Source organism: Megascapheus bottae, chromosome 22, assembly GCF_031878675.1.
Source record: "Megascapheus bottae isolate mThoBot1 chromosome 22, mThoBot2.hap1, whole genome shotgun sequence".
Lineage (NCBI taxonomy): Eukaryota > Metazoa > Chordata > Mammalia > Rodentia > Geomyidae > Megascapheus > Megascapheus bottae.
In genome coordinates, this window is record NC_143530.1 from 23,752,399 (window position 1) to 23,774,341 (window position 21,943).

Sequence of the window (21,943 nt, forward strand, 5' to 3'; positions counted from 1 at the left end):
TGGTACCGAGGAATCGAACCCAGATCTTCATGCATGCTAGGCAAGCACTTTAACCACTAGGCCAAACTCCCGGCCCCTTTCTATTTCATTTCTATGAAGCATTTTCTAAAACAGATGGGCACACACTGGCATGGAAGGCAGGCAGGTAGGGCCTTGGCAACAGGAGGCTGGAAGTTTTGTAAAAGGACAAGTCTTATCTTGAGCACTGTGGCCTAAGATTGCTAGGACAGAGGCCCACTGTCACCCAGACTGAGCAGGCATCACACTTGAAGCAACAGCTGGGCTTTCAAATGTTGCCCTTCGAATCCACCATTCCCTTCCAGTTGTTGTACTCGTTCTCCTAACTTTTACTTTCCACCTTGTGGCTGCTCTAATCTAATAGCCCAAACACACAGGAGTGAGTAACTGGGTGAAGCACCTCCATGAAATAAATCAACCTAAACATTTCTAAAAATACCTATGTAGGACCAAATTAGATTCAGCCTTGATGTTACTGCTCAGTCAACTGAACAAAATTTGCTTAAGTGACAATAACTGTGACAAAACAAATGGCCAGGCTTGCTTTAAAGTCTTTATTTATCCTGAATATAAAAGACAGAAGTCCTCTAAGATATAACAGAGTCTTTATGTGGAAACATTATTTTTTTTTACAGGTGAAAAAATAAATACCTCTTGGAATAAAGGCTTATATGCTAATATGTGCCATAAAAAAGTAGAGTTTTAATATCTGACAAAATGTCTGTGCAAAGAAACAAATGCATAAACACATTACTGCTACATTAAGGCAATATGAAAAGTATACTCAGAAATCTCAGTAAAGTGACAGTGTAGGTTTCTAGCATTAACTTAGCTAGTATTGCACCCAATAAGGTCATCCAGGTTTCCCAACTCCTAGAAAACCCACTTGTTGACCAGTTTCCAAAAAAAAAATGCCCAAGTGGGAGTGAAAAAACACATTTAAGAAGATAGAAAACAAAAAGAATGGAGTCCCCCTGAAAGATACAGAGGAGGCATCCAAAAGAATACTTCAGCATTTGCTTAATAAGAAAACAAAAAGCTCACACAAAAAAGGAGACAGTTTCTAGAAACCTAGAAGGCTATAAAAAAGGTTTGTTTGTTCAAGCAAAGCCATACCCAGGGATGAAGCTGGAGTTGGTGCCTGTGGGAGTGGATTCCCTTGTGTATTGCCAAAGGCTCCATCTCTCAGTGGGCTGGGCTTTCCCTTCTTGCAGAAAATGTTCCCAAGCTTCAGTCTTCAAGAATCCTACCAGCTCAAAAGCCCATGGAGTGCTTGGGTATTTCACAGAAATCTTTTTAACCAAATAGCTAACACTTTATAATAGAAAGGCATGGGGCAGAGGGTGAAGGAAAGTACCCACACTGAGCTACCTGCTCTCTCCTAGCCAGGCTGGTTTAAATCTAGCAATGCTGTCACAGAGTCACAGGCTTGCTGCGTTAAAAAAAAAATCTGCTTATGGTGAACAAGTTAGAAAAACAGAAAAGACATTGTAACAATGACCAAGAAAAAGAAAAGTCCTGTTAAGCATGTTTGGCATTCCATAATCATATATTTAAAAAAAAACAAACAACAACAACAAAAACCCCGAAGTTCTTAAAATTAGTTACAAAATCTGCTGCAGGTAGGAAACTTACCTCAGGACACAGCAAGGAGACTGAATATCATTTCCTAAGAGGTACCCACTTTTTGGCAACTTTGCCACTTAACTGACAAACATTTTACCTATTCCTTTACTTGATCTCACACACACACACACACACACACACAGAAAACAAACCCAAAGTCCAAGGAATGTGTCTGAGTCCCAGAGCTCTCCTGGTCCCCGGGAGGGGCAGAATGAAGGGTGGTGTTGATGTTTTTGCTGTGGAGTGGTATATTCTTGTTTTTCTTTTGTTTTAAAACATTGCATGGAAGATGGTGTGGGAGTGAGATTTTCTCCACAAGCTTATTCTTGTAGTTGGTCATAGTGTAGTCCACGGAAGCATGGCAGGTCCAGTGAGCACGCAGGACATGTCAGATCAGAGTCAGATTGAGAAGACTGGTGTGGGTTGGCAGGTAGACATGCTGGACATGCTCAACGGGAGACCGGCAGACTGGGCAGGACTGGAAGAGAAGAGCCAGCAGCTTTAGTTAGAGCAAGTTCACAGACCCGGGGCCCCAGTGTTCACCCCCTGTATCCAATGCATTGCTTTTTTGATTGTGAGCTTTCCATAGGTAGAGACCTTCGGCCTGTATCAGGTTTGAATACTTAACTATATTTTAAAGGGTTTCAAGATGACTACTTAAAACTCATTAGCTTTTCGTTAAACTCTGAACAAGGCACAGTGAATAAAAAGAAACAGAATACTACACAGACTATGTTGACTGTGGCCAGGCCTCTACTACAGCATATCATGATGCCACAGGCCCACATGTTGGAGAACCCTCCATGGAGACCTGTCCACTGTGGGTCTGGCTCCAGACTGACTTGGGCCAGTGTTAGCTACTGGGCAGACACACACATGACCGCTCACAGGTAACAGCTTCACCTTCCTGGGGCCTCTCAGTGAACATGTGTCCTTTGTCAGCCATGAAGGGAAGACTTGGCACAAAGGTCAGAATACATGGGCAGGAAATGTCTCACACAAGGCAAGCATACAGCAGCTTCACAAGCTATACTCAGCACGGCCCTGAGAGCTCATTATACAGCTTCCGATGTAACACACTAGCTTCCTCTGATGGACTAGGTGACATTTAGGGCTAATTTCACCACTGTAGTGACATTTAGCAGACACTTCCGAGAAATGAAATAGAAAAAAAATTCTTGTCAAAGAAAAATGTAAGATACAAGAGCAAAGGAATGCTAGATATGAGTTACTTTTGTCTTATGCATGAATATCAAAATGTGTTGGGACTTGCCAACCAGTACCACCCAGTCCAAAACAGTTACAGCAACAAAAAAACAACAACAACACAAAAGGGAAATAAATCAGAAATAGTCACCCAGAGGCAGGAAATAAAAACCTTCCCGGAGGTGCCGGCAAATGAGAGGAAGCATGACATAAAAGAGACTAGACTGGATTCTAGCCTTAGGCTCAGTCATGGGTACATTATTTTATGAAGCAGAACTTGAGGGGGGGGAAAAAATCTATGAATCAGAGTATTTGTGCTCATGAAAACAGTATACTAATCCAAAGTAGTTCCAAAGGACAATGTCCTTTAAATTAGCAGATACAAACACCTTCCAGATGGGAGATGGACATCCTTTATGCATCATCCTGTCACAGCTAGCACCCAACAGGTACTGCAAGGACAGGAGGCCAGAGGACACCCCTCACCTGCAGCTGGACGGCACAGCTCTCACAGCACACAGTGTGGCCACAGGGGCAGAAGGTGGAGTTGATCTCTTCCTCACAGCACGCCATGCACAGCATGGCTTCCTTCAGCTTGCGCAGCTTCTCCTGCAGTGCCCGGGTCTGCTGGCAGCTGAGGCCGGCACAGCTGCTGCAGTTCATGGTGCTGTCTGAAGACTTCAGAGGAGAGCTGGGGGGGCTCTGGTCGCTTCTCGAAACCAGGTCCACAACACCAGCATTGTACAGAGCCCTCCTAGCGTGGTCGTAAACCTCCTTCGATGTTCTTCTAATATCAAAGACATACTTCTTGCCAAGGTTGATGTTTTCATTCAGAAACAGAGATGCCAAGTGGCCCTTCAAGTCACGACTGTACTGCATCATGACGGCACTGGTCACTGTGTCACACCTGCAAGGAATCATCCAACATCTGCTTTAATTCTAGTTGCAGGGAAGCTCTGCAATTCAGACCTCCTTCAGCTATGCTTTCCGTTAATAAGAAAGAATAGTGTCAGCAGACTACATATAAGTTGGAGATGGGTTTGGCTGCATGCTTGCTCTAGGCCTGAGATCTTCCTGCCTGAGCCTCCTAAGTGCTGAGATTACAGGTATGCCTACTACCTGACTGAGAGGAAGGTCTTCCCATTTTAAGTGTGCTAAACAGCTTAAGGACTACACCTCTGTATTCCCCAAGGATCTCCAAAGTTCCCTTGGTAAAGCAGCAGTAAATATGGAGTCAAGGAAAGTCTAGCTCCTCTTCCAGGCTATGAGCTTGTCATCCAAAGCGGTTGTGGAAGAAAAAAGGACAATCCTCTGTGAAGTTTTGGCTTCTGTATTAAAAATATCTACTAATTCTCCATTTTTCTCCGCAAGGTATTTTGGTATAAAATATTTGAAGAATGTCTATCAATCACATTTCTTTGCTTTCACTTTACAGATATTTGAGACTAATCGCAACTCAGAATGAAAACACGCTCTGGAAGGAGAGTATGAGCACTGAATTTACGAAATCCTGGTTACGTACACGCTGAGGATTTAAGACCAAGAGCTCTCCCTAAAGGAAAGTGACCTATGTCACCCTACTGCTGGGAAGGGGAAGAGCTGCAGCCCTGCAGGCTCAGCCCCTACAGCTCTTCTGAAAGAGCTGAGGTGTGAAGAAACAAGATGAGAGATAACCAAGAGAATGTGAGCTTGAGTACAAGTAACTTTCCATGGGAAAACAGGATTATGGTGATAAGGACTCCTTTGCTATAGAAGAGACAAGATGTTCAAAAGCAGCCAATTTCTCCAAGTCTGTACTTGTGTCACTGACATGGTGATTGAAGAAACCCCGTAGAAATCTGCTGATCACCTAGAAATCCTAGCTGTGACACTCAGGTCATCAGCTCCATTAGCACTACATGCCTGTAGAAAGCGTGAGTCTCTGTGATGGCTCGGTAGAGCCCACTGGCCGCTCTGGTGCTGATCATTTTAAACAGAAGGACGATGCTGTTCCCAGACTCCTTGGTGACGGTCAAGTACACGTTCTTTCCTGACTGGGTGGCCATCTGCACCACAGGATAAGCTATTCTGCAAGACAGGGGAATGGTGAGCATGCTCAGAAGGAGCGACATCACAACACATTCATGTTTTGCAGGCCCTACCCCCCAACTCTTCCATGACCTGAAAGTAAAACCAGACACTCCCTCTGGGGCTATCCCAAATTCCTCCCTCCTAGTTATTCAAGCACACTGAACAGCAATTGTGCCTATGTGGAGAGAAGTGGTGTGTGTGTGTGTGTGTGTGGACACACCAGTGAGTTTTACGAGTATGACTAGTAAGAATGAGATTTTTGTATATATGTGTACCAATTCTGAGACTTGAACTCAGAGTCTCATACTCTCATTTTTGTTTTGACATGGATGACACTCTACCACTTGAGCCACTTCCAGCTTTTTGCTGATTAACTGGAAATACAAGTCTCATGCCTCCTGAGTAGCTAGGATTATAGATGAGCCACCAGTGCCAGGGAGCAACTTGAGATTTTTGAGAGAAGTGTTTTTTATAGGCGTGAGCCACCAGCTTACTCAAAATGAGATTTTTATGAAGTGAACATTTATTTGAAAAAAAATGCTAATTCTGATACATCACAGCATTTTAAAATAATTGAACAGTGATTAGGGCCTAACTGAAGCTAATGTGACTACCAAAATGGAACATTTTATTCCCAAGAGATGACAGTCTAGTAAATTCTTGCCCCTCCCTCCCTTCCTTCTTTTCTACTTTTTCCTCTTCCCTCCCTCCCTCCCTTCTTCCTTCCTTCCTTCCTTTCCTCCCATCCTCCCTCCCCTCTCCCTCTTCTCCCTCTCTCTCTTGCTATCACTATCACTCTCTCTTTTTCTGGTCAGTTGTGAGGCTTGAGCATTGTCCCTAAGCTTTTTACTCAAAGCTAGTGCTCTACTCCTCTGAACCATGGTGTCACTTCTAGTTTTCTGGTGGTTAATGGAGATAAGAGTTTCATAGACTTTACTGCCTGGGCTGCCTCTGGACTGCAATCCTCAGATCTCAGCCTCCTGAGTAGCTAGAATTATAGGCATGGGTCACCATGAGAGTTATATAGCTGTACATATATGCTCAGGTTTAAGAACATTCGAGGTTTGAGTTACCTATTAATTGGGCTAAAGTCATCTTTACAAATGGAGATTCCTTCAGGTCCAACCCCAATGAGGAGTCTCTGCCCTTCACTGTCCCTCACGGCGTGCCATTCGATGCCATAGTTTTCCATTGCTGACACAATCTGCAGAACTTGGTATTCCGCCGAAGCCTGGCTGGTCCCCTCCAACTCTTTATGCTTTGCAATAATGCTGTGGGACACCGAAAGAGAGGAAAGTTATAGAGAGATCAAGTTACACAGTCTTGAAAGCTTAATCACTAGGCAATTACAGTGAGATTGTTACATATATCATAAAAACATAGTTTTGCATTTTCCTTTATTTAGCAAACTTACTATAAAATACTTATAAGACACAGTTCAAGACCCTGACACTGAAGTATTCAGCAGAGAACCCTTTTGGGAATGCTAGATGCTTGGTGATGAAGGAATTACAGAAAAAAAATGAAAAGAATTGTAACAAAAATTTATGTTGGAATTCCTCACACATTCATCTATCTATATAGACTCGTAAGTTTCATTATAGTCTAGCATGATAAAGGATTGATTAGCTCATTTCCTAAAGAAAATACAGGAAGATTTTTCTCTACTGTGGTAGAGTACCTCTGGTCCCTGATGGTTGTACCTCCTGGTAACTACATCCTTGTGTGTAATCTTCTATTTGTAATGAAAAAGAATATGGCCCTTCCCATAAGTCATGGGAGTGACTTACTGTTGAGATTAAATTCCCAATGACTCTTGTTTTCCCTCCTGGCTGCTGTCTCTTGCTCAGCTGGATCCCTCATACCACTCATGAAAGGCAGCTACCACATCATGTAACAGCCTGCGGCTAGTGGAAAGGGAGAAGGCCAGCTGACAAACCACAGGACTCATCTTGGAAGTAGAATCCTCCCTCAACCAGGCTTCCAGAAGAGAGTTAACTCCAGCAGCTTGACTGCAGCCTCAAGAGAGGTCTTGAGTAAGCAAAGCCCTTACAGACTCTCAACCCATACATTCTCAACCATAGAAGTAATGCCTGCTGTTTGAAGCTGCAGTTTTGGGGTAATCTGTTATGCTAGAATGGTAAGAGGCCTCTTGATCTAATTCCTGCTGAAATGAAGAAAAAGATGAGGGAGATTTGCATTTTTAAAGGTCAGAGTTAAAAACTTGTCATCACATATTACATTTCATATCAGGACAAAACTTTGTGTTGACTACGTTAAGTTTCTCAAAAGACAATAGGGTTTTTGAAAACAACTGGTTAAACTGGGCAATGGCTTTATAAATTACCTGAATGTACCACATGTTTCATTTTGTTCCAAAGATTCTTATCAAGTTGATAGCTCTGTGAACATACACACACACACACACACACACACACACACACACACACACACACACACACACTGAGGAGCCTCAAGCAGCCTCACCTGTTTAAGGCAGCATTAGAGAGCTCCTTTGCGCACAATTCCTCGTAGTTGTACTTAGCTGTGTTCTGGTTGTAGTCTCCAAATTTGGTCTGGGCCAGAAGGGCACTGAGCTCTACTGCCTGCTCGGGGGAACACTGGAGGTGGCCTGCCAAGAGGGACTCCTTGATGTGCAAGAAAAAGATATGCCTGCAAAGCAAGGTGAGGATGAGGTTAAAGTCAGGGAAACTGGGTATCAAACTCATCCTGCTGGGCTGGGGAATGGCTCAGTGGTAGAGAGCTTGCCTAACATGAAAGCTGGGCTCCATTGCAACAAACCAATTAACAAAATAAACTTGCAGAGCAATTTCACAATCAAATACTATCTTTTTTTCATATATTTTTATTGTAATTAATAGAAGGGTTACATTATATTCACCAGATAGGAGGTGCATTATTTTACAAACATTGATACCCTTTCTCATGTCTTGGTCCTCATTTCCCTCCCCCCACTCCTGTCCCTCATCTTGTTTTCCTCCCTTCCCTATCTGATTTCAAATAACCAAATAAGCATATATATAATATATCAGATAACAAGGTGAAATACTGTAACAATATGAGATAACCAAGGGACAGAAAAAGAGATGAAAGATGACATAGTACATTAAGGACAACAATCACTCATTATATGGCTTTTGTTTCCTTATCCTGAAGATCCTTTCGTTTAGTGGCATACTATATGGCCTTTTGTATCTAGGTTTTGTTCTATTGTAAATCTTTGCTATGAGGGCCCAAGGTTTCTACTGATTATGACTAATGAGGGAAACCATTGAGCCTAAGTTCCTTTGAATCTGGCTTACTTCACTTAATGTGATTTTTTCTCAGTCTTTCCATTTCCTAGCAAATGGGGCGATGTTATTCTTTCTGACAGCAGCATAGAATTCCATTGTGAATAAATACCATATCTTGTTGATCCACTCATCAACTGAGGGGCATCTGGGTTGGTTCCATATCTTTGCTATGGTAAATAGTGCTGCAATGAACATCATTGTGCTAGTGGATTTAGTATGTCCTTGTTTCTGGACAATTGGGTAAAGGCCAAGTAGTGGAATTGCTGAGTCATAGGGAGCTCTATGTTTAGTCTTTTGAGGAACTGCCATCCTGCTTTCCATAGTGGTGGAAGGAGTTTGCACTCCCACCAACAGTGTAGTAGTGATCTCTCCTGGCTGCATCTCCTCCAGCATCTGTTGTTACGAGATTTCTTGATCATGGCCATTCTAACTGGAGTGTGGTGGAATCTTAGAGTTGTTTTGAGTTGCATTTATTTTATGGCCAGAGATGTTGAGCATTTCTTCATGTGTCTATAGGCCATTCTTATTTCTTCTTCTTCAGAGAAGACTCTCTTTAACTCTTTGGCCCATCTTTTAATGGGATGGTTGTGTCTTTGGAAATTAGTTTTGGAGTGATTCAATTTTTTGAGCTGTTGATTTATTTTAGATAGGAGGCCTTTGTCTGTTGTATGGTTGGTGAAGATCTTCTCCCACTATGTAGATTTCCTAATTAGTTTGCTAGCTATGTCCTTTGCCATACAGAAGCTCTGCAGTCTAATGCAGTCCCACTCATCCAGACTTTCTCTGATTTGTTGTGTTTCTGGGTCCTTATTAAGAAAGTTTTGACCTGTGCCAAAGAGATCTAGTGTATCTCCTATGCCTTCTTGTAAACTTTTCAGTGTATCTGCTTTTACCTCAAGGTCTTTGATCCATTTGGAATTAATCTTGGTGTAGGGTGACAAAGAAGGATCCAACTTTAGTTTTCTGCAGATGCTTAACCAGTTCTGCCAGCACCATTTGTTGAAGAGGCTGTCTTTCTTCCATTCTATTTTTTTTGTTCCCTTATCAAAGATTAGGTGGCCATAGGTCTGTGGGTTAATATCTGGGTCCTCAGTTCTATTCTATTGGTCTTCAGGCCTGTTCTTGTGCCAGTATCAAGCTGTTTTGTTTATAGCTCTGTAATGGAGTCTAAAATTTGGTATTGAAATGAACACTATGTTTTAAGTAAAGAATTTTAAAATATACATATATATATACATACATACATAAATATGTGTTCTATTTTTGTACTCTTTGTCTTAAAGCCTTCAAATGAACTCCAGTGCCTGCTGAGGAAGGATGATGGATGAAGCCTGGTACCTCCATCTCCACCCTTTGGCTCCAGCTCTTCAGCTATATCTCCTGCATGCCACCTAGCCAATGCTCCAGGAAAGAACATTTCTTCCTCTCCTTAGAAAATCTAGTCTTGCTACTCTCTCTGCCCTGGTGGCCTATCCTCCTGTCTTCTCCCCTGAGCCAACCTTGTACATAAACCCTCTGTTCCTGTATTACAGTATCTGTTGCATCATTACCACAGCTATTTCTGTTTAGGTATCCCACATGAGCTAATCTGTACCTGCCTCTAACATCAGAGAACTCAAAAAACATGCAACCAACTCCAGATATTCTAGATTACTTTAGAATTATTATAGATTCTGATCTCCGCTTCAGCTGGTCCTAATTATGTACAAAGTTACATTCTGTACTTACTAAGAAAGCATAACGTACTTGGAAACATCTTGGGAAATTCAGACATTGTCCAAAATTGCTCAAAATTCTGAAGAGTGTACCTAAACACCTCCACAGAAAGGTTGTCTAGGCTATAAGATTTGTTTCTGGGGGGGATGAGGCAGAGTTATCAAGGAGTGAATCTGATCAAAGTGTATGATACACATATATAGACATGTTAAAATCTCCTTGTATAATTAACTGATACTAAAAAAAAAACTCAAGAAAATGAATAAATAACATTTCACAAAAAATGAAAATAAAATGTTTCTGACAAATGTGATGATCTGGAGTAGCTTATGACATGTACTTAAATGCCACAACCTTCCTCCTACTAATAAATGCATTAACATTGATAATGCTAAGCTCCCTGTGTTGACTCAGAGTGATGCCCTGACTCTAGTCCTCAGCACATTAGGAAGAATACACAAGGAAAATGTAAGGGGCACAGAGAAAATGCGTTTATAGCCACAAAGAAAGCTCCCTAGAGTGTTGCAAAATACGAGGCTAATAGAGATTCATTTCTTCTTCCTTTGCTAAGAGACATTCAAATTCCATCTTCCATACCTTCAATAATGAAGAATAGTTGAAATCATAATAAAAGTATTCAACTCTCCCATATACTGCTGTTTAGTTCTTATTCAAAACCTTTATAAAGAAATCACAAAGCATCATCATAAAAAAGATAAGCCTTTTCTAGTTTCTAAAGTATTTCTGTCATATTGCTAAACTAAGAAGGGAGCCCTGGGGTGGGGTTAGGGCAAAGAAATTACCACAAAAATAATGAGTGTTTAAAACAGCTAACTGAAGATACAGGTCTAACATTCTCTTTAGAAAACATGGCTTCATCCCCTAACGGGTGGATACTCAGTTAATTTCATATCTTGTTACTGTGTCTCTGCTTATGCAATCAGGGTGGAATAGGATGGGTGAAGTGGCATGTTTTCAGGAAACTAAATTCTGAATCTATGTTTCTGTTCAATATGAAATTGCATGCCAAAAGAGTTTAGGATTACTGCCACAAACCAAGTCTTCTCAATTTAATTACATAAAGGTCTCTTTTGACTTTTTCTCCCTAGTATAAAGCTGGAAACAACTTGCTGCTTTACTAAATACTAAGTACAGCTTGCCAAAGTTTCAAAATCAATTCCATTTCTTTTTCCAAACTCTCCACGCCTACTTGTGGAGGCACAGCTGCCACACTCAAAAGCAAAGACGCAGTAATGGAATACACACAGGTGTCAGGAGGCAGTGTGTGGGGGTCAGAATTGGAAGGCAACACCGCAAGGAACAAACCCTGTTAAAATAACTCTAGCCACTAATTGGCTTCTAGGTGACAGGAGAGGAGAGAGGGAGAAGGGGAAGAGGAAGGAAAAGGAGGAGAAGGAAGAGGGCACAAGGGAGCAGTGACAGCCAAGGTCACCAGCCAGGATGTGAGAGTGAACTCCATTCCCAGTAGGGTGAACAGACGGCAGAGCTGGGAGAGGTATGTCCTATAAGGATGCCAGTGAGGGCTCTGATTTGGAAGGAGTTTAAAGTTTGCTGTTGCTGTTTTCCTTTCTAACCATTTCTAATCATCTGGCCTGTAACTTATCTCTTCCTCTTGCCCCTTCCTTTGTTTTTTCTTTTGTGAAATGGGCAAAAGGTTACTAATGCTATTAAAACAAGCAGATGTGGTCAAAATGGTACCTGGAATGATTTTTTTAAAAACTAGAGATAAAAAATGGATGACATAGCTAGTTCAGTATATGATACATCCTGAAATAACAAACAAAAAGAAAAGCTTTGAAAATATCTATTTAGTCTTAAGCAAAAGTCTCCGAGTATGTCCTATAGATATCAGCTCAAACTCATCTTTCAGACATTCGTGGGGTTGTATTTTTCCAGTTATTAAGAAGATGAGTATTTTCAATATAAAGAACAGGGGCCAGGAGCATGGCCTAGTAATAGAATGCTTGCCTACCATGCATGAAGCTATGGGTTCGATTTCTGGTACCACATATACAGAAAAAGTTGGAAGTAGTGCTATGGCTCAAGTGGTAGAGAGCTAGTCTTGAGAAAGCCTAAGGACAGTGCCCAGACCCTAAGTTCAAGCCAGGACTGGCAGAGGCAGAAAAAAACCAAACAGAGAAATCAATATACAGAACACAATTGGAGGCTCAAGATAGAACCTTTTGGCTAACTCACGGCCTGGTATCATGTATATAAATACTCATACTTAACATAGCATTATGGGAGACTGGAAACATGAGATGGATATAGGTTTTGTTTTGTTTTAACTAACAAAAGAATCACATATTTAAAATATACTTTTTGTTTCCAACTTCTTTTTAAATCAAATGAATGTTATTTTATAGTGTTTAGTGTTCAACTATTTACTGTTAAAAGAGTTGTGATTGGAGAACTCATCTTTGAATACTGGCTTCTCTCAGAAAGCAGTTTTTGGAACTCACGGCAGAACTTCCTCCAAGCCCTGGGGAGCTGCTGACGTGCTGTGCAGAGGTTACTCTAGTTTAACTCCCTCTACTTGGCTTAAGAAAGAAGTGTTTCTCATGACACACGTCCAGTGACTGTACCCAGATTCACCATTACATTCAAAACTTAAGTGACTAAGCTAACATCTCTAAAATGGCTAAGTAGTTATTCTCAAGGGCTCTCAATTGCTAATTGCTAAAGTATCTTTCTCCCTAAAAGGCAGCTAGAGCTAGCTAGAGTCACAGCCTCAGCCCAGGGGAGTCTCTCTCTTACCTCAGTCAGGCCTCACTATGATGGAGCCTCACACACCTCCATCCACTGAGTCACTTAACCACATCAGTTTATCTTAATCCAAACACAGACTGCCAAGTTTTATTTGAAAATGATCAAATCCAAACAGAATTGCTAGGAGAGGTTTTGTTTTATACCTTAACATTCCAATAAAACAGAAAATCGATTCAAGATGGAGCACAGGCCTGCATACTACAGTTGAAACCACAGGGCTTAGGAACAAAACATGAGGCTGTTTCTTGACAGGGGGGAGGGTACGGGTGTGTTAACAAAGGTTTCTCAGGACATAGCAAAACCCACAAAGATGGAGAAATTAGACTTCACCAAAACAACAACAAAAACCTTCCTCCTAACCAAAAGAAACCAGGAAAATAGGGAAGCATGGGAGGATATATATTTATAAAACTTAGGTCTCACAAAAGACTGGTATCTAGGAGACATAGAGAATGTGTGCAGCTCAGTATTTTTGGATAAGGCAAACAATGAAAATGGGAAAATAACTTGCAAAAAATACCTCACCCCCCAAAGAAGCCTATGCAAAACCAATTAGAACATGAAAAGTGATTATCATGATTAATCATCAAAGAAACACAAATTAAAACCACAGCACCCTACCCCTGTATAGTCCCCAGAAGCTTGCCGGGATGTGGAGGTCTGAACTTCCCTACATTCTGTGCAAGTACACAACGGTACAATTGCTTTGGGAAAAGCTCTGGCAGTTACTTATAAAACTAAACAATTGTCTACTCTTTAAGACCCAACAATTCTATTCTTGGGCACTTTTTTCCCCTAAGAGAAATGAAAACACATGTCTAAGAAAAATACAACAACTTGTACTAGAACGTTCGTAGCAGCTTTATTCATGGGAAACAGGTGTTCATCAATAGAACTATGGATCTAATAGTAGAATATTCACACAAAGGAATACTATCCAACAATAAAAGCGAACAATCTGGGCTAGTGATGTTAGCTCAGCCATAGACTGCATATTTATTTGCCTAGCATGTACAACATTCACGCTTCCTCCCCCAAAAGGAACAAACCAGGAACATGTATAATGGGAAACAAATCTCTAATGAACAAAAGAATACCTACCACTGCATGATTTCATCCATATGAAGATGAACAGACATAATCTACAGTAAAAATAACAGAACCCAGCAGTCATGGACTAGATAGGCAGAGGATGGCAGAAAGGGTGGGGACTGATGCAGGAGGACGTGAGGGAACTTTCTTGAGTAATAGTATACTGCTCTAAATATTGATAGACATTTTATTCAAACACATATTCATTTCCCAAAACTCATTAAATGGTATGATTAGCACTTATGCGCTTCACTGTATGTAAATTTCACAACTAAGGAAAAACTGTATGCTAACACTGAGTTCTAGTTAGTGATAGACACAGGGACGTTATTTAGTAGGAAGTATACTGATACATAAAGTTTGATTGCATATAAAAGACAGAGACTGATGGCTGAGTAAAGAGACCAATAAATAGATATATATGCAATTGAGAAACCTGTCATAGCCAAATAATTACCAAGTCAGTTCTCCATGTTCAGGTTTCAAGAGATCATCCTCAAAGCCCTAAATACAGAATGGAAACGACTGTGTTCCTTCTCAGGCCCTAGAGCAGTTAGAAGATACGAAGGGTGGCCACAGGGGAAACTCCCCAAATTCAACGAAGTCATTACAAGCAATACCAGAAGAGCAACACTATCACCTGAAAGCCTAACATGTGCTCTTCTCAAAAGTATGCTTATCCACCAACCCCAGTAGGAGCCTGACAAGGCAGTCCTGGGACTACATATGTTATCTCTTTCCCCACAATCCACAGCAGTCAACAGTGCTACTGGTGCCTTTCTTCTACAACACAGGGATGACTCAGTAATTTTCAGACCTAATCATTTTTTGAAAAAATTTAGTTTTACAAAGAGGTCCTAATTTAACACATCAACTTACTAATCATTTCTTTAATTGCCTTCAACTTATGAGCTACGTGCTAAGTATGGTTGCTGGTATGGAAGAGGGCTGGGATCAGGCTGTAGGTAGGTACCAGAAAGAAAAATGCATCTAGTGTACTTCCTCCATAGTAGCCAAGTCTGACCTTAAGTGCTTGCTAAACAATCAGATCCATCCATCCATCCATCCATCCATCCATCCATCCATCCATCCATCCTTTTTATTTATGTTGGTACCAAGGTTTGCACCTGCTTGGCTGCTGTTCTCTCATTTGAGTCACCCTTCCAGAAGTCCAGCTTGTCCTTGATTAAAGACTTGAAGACTTTTCTGTCTGGGCTGGCTTTAGACAGTTAAGATCTCAGCCTCCACCTCGTAAGAAGCTGAGATTACAGATATGAGCCACCATTGCCCATCCAGTAGATTTTAAATAATATGCCATTTAAAAATTTTTTAATACTTCAGACAAATATGTAAATGGTAGAAATTCAAAGAGACTCAAGATGTGCAGATGAGAGTTCCCTGGCGACAACAAACATCATGTAATACCACACTATACAGTCTTGGCAAAAAAAAAGAACATTTAATAAGCTGGAACTGAAAAATCCAATGAATAATATCATTGGAAATAACAACACATCTGCATTTACCTTTTTTACTTTCCCAGAGTCTCTTTTGCAATTGAACACGCAAAGAGAAAAACCCAAAAAAACAAAAATCAAGCCCCCAATACTGGCATGTGGGCACATATGTGCGTGCAAACACACAAACTAAAAACAAAACAACAAAGTGTCACTTTTCACTCATGGATATACAGTTGATTTGATGACCATTAAAGATATCTTCATGACTGGCACATTGCTATAAGAGCACCTTACAGGACTTATTCACCCATAATCTGAAGGGTATATTATATAAGAATCCTTTACCAACGATGACCAAGTTAAGACATTTCAGATATGACTTACAGGTTGGCTAGCAACCTTGTGATTTAACTCTGAATTAGTCTGAAATGACCACATCATACCTACCTAGAGTTTGCGGGTAGCATTTTCTCTGTGAATTTTAAACAATGAAATCTTTCTTAAATTTCTACCTGTCTATGTAACTTTTGTTGGAAGACAGGAGGAAAACTGAGATAACCAGTATTCAGGACTATAAACTAAAGTCTTTTAAAGTTAGACCAAGTGACACTGTAGTTTAAAAACTGTAACTAAAAAAAAAAAAACTGTAGTTCCAGGGAATGACAGTTCATTTTAGGTAAGAACCAACAGTCATAATAAATACATAGTGTGGGAGGTGTGGAGGAAGGCAAAGAAATCATGAAACCGAATGCCAACGATTGAATGAATTTTTATCAGAAAATAATCACTACAGGCATTAAAAAGATTTTCAGGACTTTTCAGTTTACAGTTGAAAACTAGAAAAAAAACTATTTTGATTTCTACAGGAAAATGTATATTAGTATTTATGAGTACATTTTTGTTTCTAAGTTATTAATTCATTGACTCAGTAAGTTTTTATGCAATAGGCACTTGCTAGACTCTGGGGATATAATGTCAACCAATTTGAATGGAATTTAGATTACAACAGTGATATCACAGAAGTAAGTATATGGTTAGAAGCTCTTTAATGTTATAAAGGAGAAAGTGGCACTGGATGTCTCCTGAAAGAGTGGTGACTGAGCTGTCAGGAAGGCTGAACAGATTAAATTTAATGCCTAAGATTATAGCAGTCTCTGAACACAGTTCAGGACTCAAGGACTCTTTGTATAGGCGTTGTTTTCTGGGAAGAAGAAAACTCGATGGGATTGGTGAAAGAAACAGGTACTGACTTGCTGGTGAAGGGGAAGGTAAGATGGGGAGGGATGACACTGATCGATATGCACTACACACATAAAACCATCCATAGATAAAATGCATACAGGCATGTACAGATAAAAAGAATAAATTTTAAAAATAGGAAAAAAGAAAAAAAAGAATTCTAGATGCAGGTGAATCTTAACTAAACAAGACTCCTTAGCATAGAACACAGAGCCTCTGGTAAAATGCAGTCATGTCAGGAGAAATACAGACCTACCTGGTAATGGGTGGGATAATTACCACTGATGATGAAGCATACCTCCTCTTCTATAATGCCTCAGTTTGAAAATGTTGCCAAGACTCAGTGATGGCTGTGAATAACAGAAGGACTCCTAAGATGGTGGCTATTTTACCTCTACTTCTAGAGTGCATGGATTTGCTTCACTTTCTTTATCAGCATGGTAAACATCTACAGAGGTGCCTTCTGAAGGTCTCCTCTCAAGAGCAAAACTAACAATGGAGGTTAGGGCAACAAAATCTAAAAAATTAGACCAAATAAGACCAGATGAATCCCACTTACCAATGAAAGTTGATGCTTAATATATTGTCACTGTCTGCAGAGAAATATACTAAGGAAAAATCAGAGACAAAGAAGAAACAAAGAAATAAGGAAAGCTAGTGCTGGACTTTGAACTGTCAGTTGAAATGCAGGGATAAGCATAACCTGAAAGCCTGGATGGTCAGGAGTTGGTGACACAGCTAAGACTAAAACACAGGGCTTCTGCCTAGATCTCAGGGCTCTCCAAAGGTAAGTAGGCCTTTCTTCCAGTCATTCTCAGTAGCCTTCCTAATCTAATATGATTAGGATGTTAATTGATCCTCTCATTAGCCTAGCTTTCCCATAAGCAGGATCCTTAATGGTACGCAGAAGACAAGTCTGCCCAGACATTTCAGTACTGTTTTTAATAGCTGTCCAGTACATGCACTAAATGCACCCTCATGATTAGGCTTAGAGAACAAAAACAAAAACACCTCCTATAGCTTGTCAAAGCTACACTGGTACACTATATAAGCAGATTCATTGTCTATTCACAGCATGTTATATAAACATTTTATAACAATGGAACATCAAAAAGTTTACTAACAAGCTTTATTTTGCTAACACATGAAGAAAAAAAAAGTGTTTTTGTGCCATGGAATCATGCATATAAAAACAATGTTAACTGTAAACTGTACCAAACACAATTTGTCATCTGAATTAAAAAGTACAGATGCTAATTACAAATTGCATTATCAAGACATTTTGGCAGTGCAAGGTAGCTCACACCAGGAGATAAAAAGGACTGTAGTTCAAGACCAACTCAAGCACAAAGCCAGTGAAATTTGCATCTCCACAAGCAAGTTGGCTTGGGGCGGTGGTTAAGACCTGTAATCTCAGTTACAGGGAAGTGTGGGTTGGAGGACTGAGTATGACGCAGGAGCAAGACAATAAGTAGAGGACCCTATCTGAAAATGGCTCAAGTGGTTCGCTGACCTAGAAATGGCTCAAATGGCTTACTTACCTAGAAAGCACCAATCCATGAGTTCAAACCTCAGTGCCACCAAAAGCGCAAACAACAAAAATACATCAAGCAGAAATGCTGTATTGATCTTAGATGGAATTTTCTTAAAATTCTGTATTTTAGCCAACCTCAAGTAAAATTCACCAACAGAATAAAAGTAATCCGAAAGTATAGACCATACTAACTTTTCAACAAAATTTCAAAATGGAATTAAAATAAATTGAAATTATCTAGTTGAACTAGGCAGGTACAGTCTTCGAATACTATTAACTATGACTCTCGAGTAAAAGTCAATTGAGTCAATACAGGCAAAACCAAGATGGGAAATACAATTCAAGTTTTAATTCGTAAAATGCCACATTCTTACGTGAATAAAATGGATTTGAGAATAATTATTGATCTAATTATAGAAGAGCACGGGTAGAGACCATGTCATAGTAGAATATAAACTATGAATGCACTGGTGATACAAATGTATGATGCCATTATCATTTCTATCATTAAGATAAATTACTTGTTCCTCCAAATGTCTACAAATTTAAAAAGTAATCTATGCCATCCAAATTAGGCTACATCTAGAGATTCTGGAGTAACCATAAGATTATAACATGACTGCCCAGTGAAAAGCCTAATATTGTGTGGCGCTTTTCTCCTTTTACTTGCATGCAAGTTACGACAGTGGAGTGCAAAGCAGAAGCTCTCATAAATCAGCTTTAAGGTTAAAAAAATAAAATAAAAAGCTCACTCTGATTAATAAAGACAGCTGAAACATCCCTAAGCATGCAATTACTTGAATTATTTTGCCTATTTACAAGGTGTCAAGTTTCATTCACAAACTAAACATTTTCCTCAACCTTTAAATACCACAACAAGGCAAAATAGAGATTTCAAATTCAAATAAAGAGTGTACAACTACAACTACATTTCCATCTATTCTTTGGTAAACATCAAGACATGTTAGAAGCTCTTACAGAATACTCCTTACTGGTCATTATCTACAACTTTCAGAATCACATTTTCATTCTTATGGCACACTTCCAAGCCGACGGATTATGAGAAACATCAGTGCTTAGATCCAAAGTTGCTCTGTTTTTAAAATGCAGTCATGTTCCTTTCTTCTTCTTTTTCTTTTTTTAATCTTTGACATGCTTCTGTGAGATTTAAGTTTCTTATTGCATTTCAGAAATAAATACCGCTAAGTTGAGCTCACCCTTAAAAAATATACAATAAAATGTCTAAGGGAAGGGAACACATTTTTTGTTTGTTTGTAAAAGTCAACCAAATGCTTCAAGTGTCTACCATTACTGGTGTTCTGTTTTTTGTTTTGTTTTTGAAACAACTGAGAGAGAAAATGGTCCTAAAAAGTCAACTATCATGTGCAATGAGTCTGTGGGGTGGAGTCCAGTTACAGTGGCCTCTAAAGAATCCTTTTATTAAGTTTTCACCAAACTTGAAAAAGTTTTAAAATTCTGCAGGAAGCCAAACAGAGCTCTGGGCTATACATTGTAATCTGACACTAGGCAGAAGAAATTGACCAAGTTTAAGCAACCCAAGAGAAACTGTTTCCTGCCTTCCGTTAAAACAGTCTCCAGTGACCTGTAGTAACACTGCTCAGGAGAGGTTACTATCGGGCATTGGATGCTACCATCAGAAAGCAGTTTCTGGTTCCCTTTCTAAAATCCAGCCCTGCACTCCCACTAAGTTTGTAAAGACAAGAAAAACCAAAAGTAGAGTGTGAAAACACACCCAGGCCAACTAAGTGGCTCCCTCAACACATGATCTGGACTATGAAAAGCAGATTTTAGTTTTGAGGGAAGTTCTTTTGCATGAGGGCCCACTGTCTTGAAGACATCTTTCTGAAGGGACCAGGCATGACCCTGGTAAATGGAATCGATTTTTTTTTTCTTTTTCCTCCAGCCTCACTTTACCTCGTCTGCTCCTGTAAGATGAGATGAGGCTCCACAAAGAACTTGACTCTCAGTTTAAGCCGGTAAGGTGCCAGCCCATCCATCTGCTGGGAGATCCGGTTTCTCAGATTCAGCCATAAACTTTCACCCTTGCTACCCGTAAACTGCAGTCCAAAATAATCGACTTCTATGATCCCCAATCGCCGGCACACCTAAAACAAAAAGGAAGGCCCATGGGGTGAGCAAATAGTCCAGGCAGTCACAGCAAACAAACCACCGGCTCCAGAGGAGCCTGCTTTTCACAAAGTTCCAGCGATGTTAAAAAATTCCCGCTGGAAAGTGAAAAAAAAAAAAAAATTCCCCCGTCTAGTCCAGAGGTTGGTCTTCCTTGAATATCCAGGACAGGTCTAATTGCAGGGAGTGTGGAAAAAAAAAATCGCCCTTCTCCCCTCATACCATATTCCCTCCCTCCCAAAAGCTGAGGACGGGTAAATCTGACTGGGTATTTTCCTTCTCCTTGCAAAATCACTGGGATTCCCCCGTTCCAGCACCATCTGCACAGCTGATCTGGCAGCTTGTTTATCTGGACATTTTTTAACCACCTGCATGCCACAACGCAAGCGCGCAGAGGGTACACGCCACAAGTGTGGGCTCGGCTCTGCAAAAAACAACAACAACAACAAAAAAACAAAACAAAAAAACAAGGACTGTGGCTCTCCGCAGCTCAGGTGCGAAGGACCTGAAGACACCCCGTTTCCCTTGCCATCCATCAGACCTGCAGCCGCCTGCCATAAACCAGCCGTGCCACATCAACTAGGCATGTGCTTCTTCGCCCCTTTAGCTCAAAGCCACCAAGCAGCAGCAGCAGCAGCAGCAAAGTCCAAACCCAAGACTGACCCTCCTCGCCCCCCCCCCCACCCCCATCAACAGCCAGCCCCGAGACAAGCTGTGGGCGATAAGGGCCCACAGGCTCGGCCAAGGAGCCGACACTGCCCCGAGCCAACCCGATCCTGGGGCAGGGGTGACGCTGCCAGGACTCGCGGAACCCCCTTCTCCCCCACCCCCTCACCATGGGGACCGCACACACCTGCCGCAGGTGAGCTGCGCAGCCTGCCTGAGGAAAAGTGCCAGGTGAAGGGGACACGAAGTGGTGGCTCTTGGTTGTGCCTGCGCCCCCCCCCACCCAGAGTCGGGGGGACCCCCGCCACGGGCTTCCTCTGCACACACCCCCTCCAAAGCACACGCGGGAGGGAGCCCGCCGCGCGCCCCACGCCCTCCGGGAGCTGGGGGGTTCCAGCCCCGCGTCTCTGGGGCGTGCGTTCCCCGGGCCGCCGCTGCAGCGTGGCTCGGCCTCCCGGGAGCTGGCCTGGGGGTCCCCCCCCTTCACTTCTGACTGTCGCCCTCACCTGGTTGAGACAGTCCTCGCCGTTGGCTTTCGCCTCCACCTCCACCTCCATCAGCACCGCGTCTGGCCTCGTCACATAGCACAGCATGGCTGGGGCCGCCGTGGCTGCTGTCGCCACCGTCACCTCCTCTTTGGTGTACGCGGAGCTGGTCGCCTTGCCACCGCTCGAACACAACCCCGGCTCTCGAAAGGTGCAGCCCTTGCAAGATCCCCCTGCCTGATTGCCCCCTGCCACTCGCTCGCCCTCCCCGGGTTCCCAGTGCACCGTCGCGGGGGCCGCACTCCAGCAGCTCAACTGCCTGCGCCGCGGCCGGAGCGCCTCTGATATACAGGCCCCGCCCCCTCCGGCTCGAGCCCCAGCCAATCACGGCCTCCCTGCCCCTCCTCCCTTCGTCCAGCCATCCAATGAAAGGGTCTACTGGGCCGCGGGCCGGCCTCCCAGTGCCCGCTGAGTTACCCTGGCCTCCCGGGGAGGTGGCAGCTTGTGGGCGCCGCGAGCTGCGGAAAAAGGCAGGCCTCGGAACGCGCCTGGCCGCCTCTGCCCGCTGGGCGACGCTGC

At 41.9% G+C, this 21,943-nt stretch overlaps 1 protein-coding gene across 1 annotated transcript; it reads right to left on the reverse strand.

Annotated features, from left to right (window-relative positions):
- Positions 1–553: 553 nt before the first annotated feature.
- Positions 554–21,684, reverse strand: Mylip (myosin regulatory light chain interacting protein). Its single transcript, XM_090356353.1, has 7 exons — positions 21,386–21,684; positions 20,001–20,191; positions 7,408–7,593; positions 5,994–6,191; positions 4,753–4,917; positions 3,337–3,757; positions 554–2,122 (listed from the first exon to the last, which is right to left on the reverse strand). The coding sequence occupies exons 1-7, from the start codon at positions 21,470–21,472 to the stop codon at positions 2,033–2,035; spliced, it is 1,338 nt and encodes a 445-aa protein (XP_090212479.1). The 5' UTR covers positions 21,473–21,684; the 3' UTR covers positions 554–2,032.
- Positions 21,685–21,943: the final 259 nt, after the last annotated feature.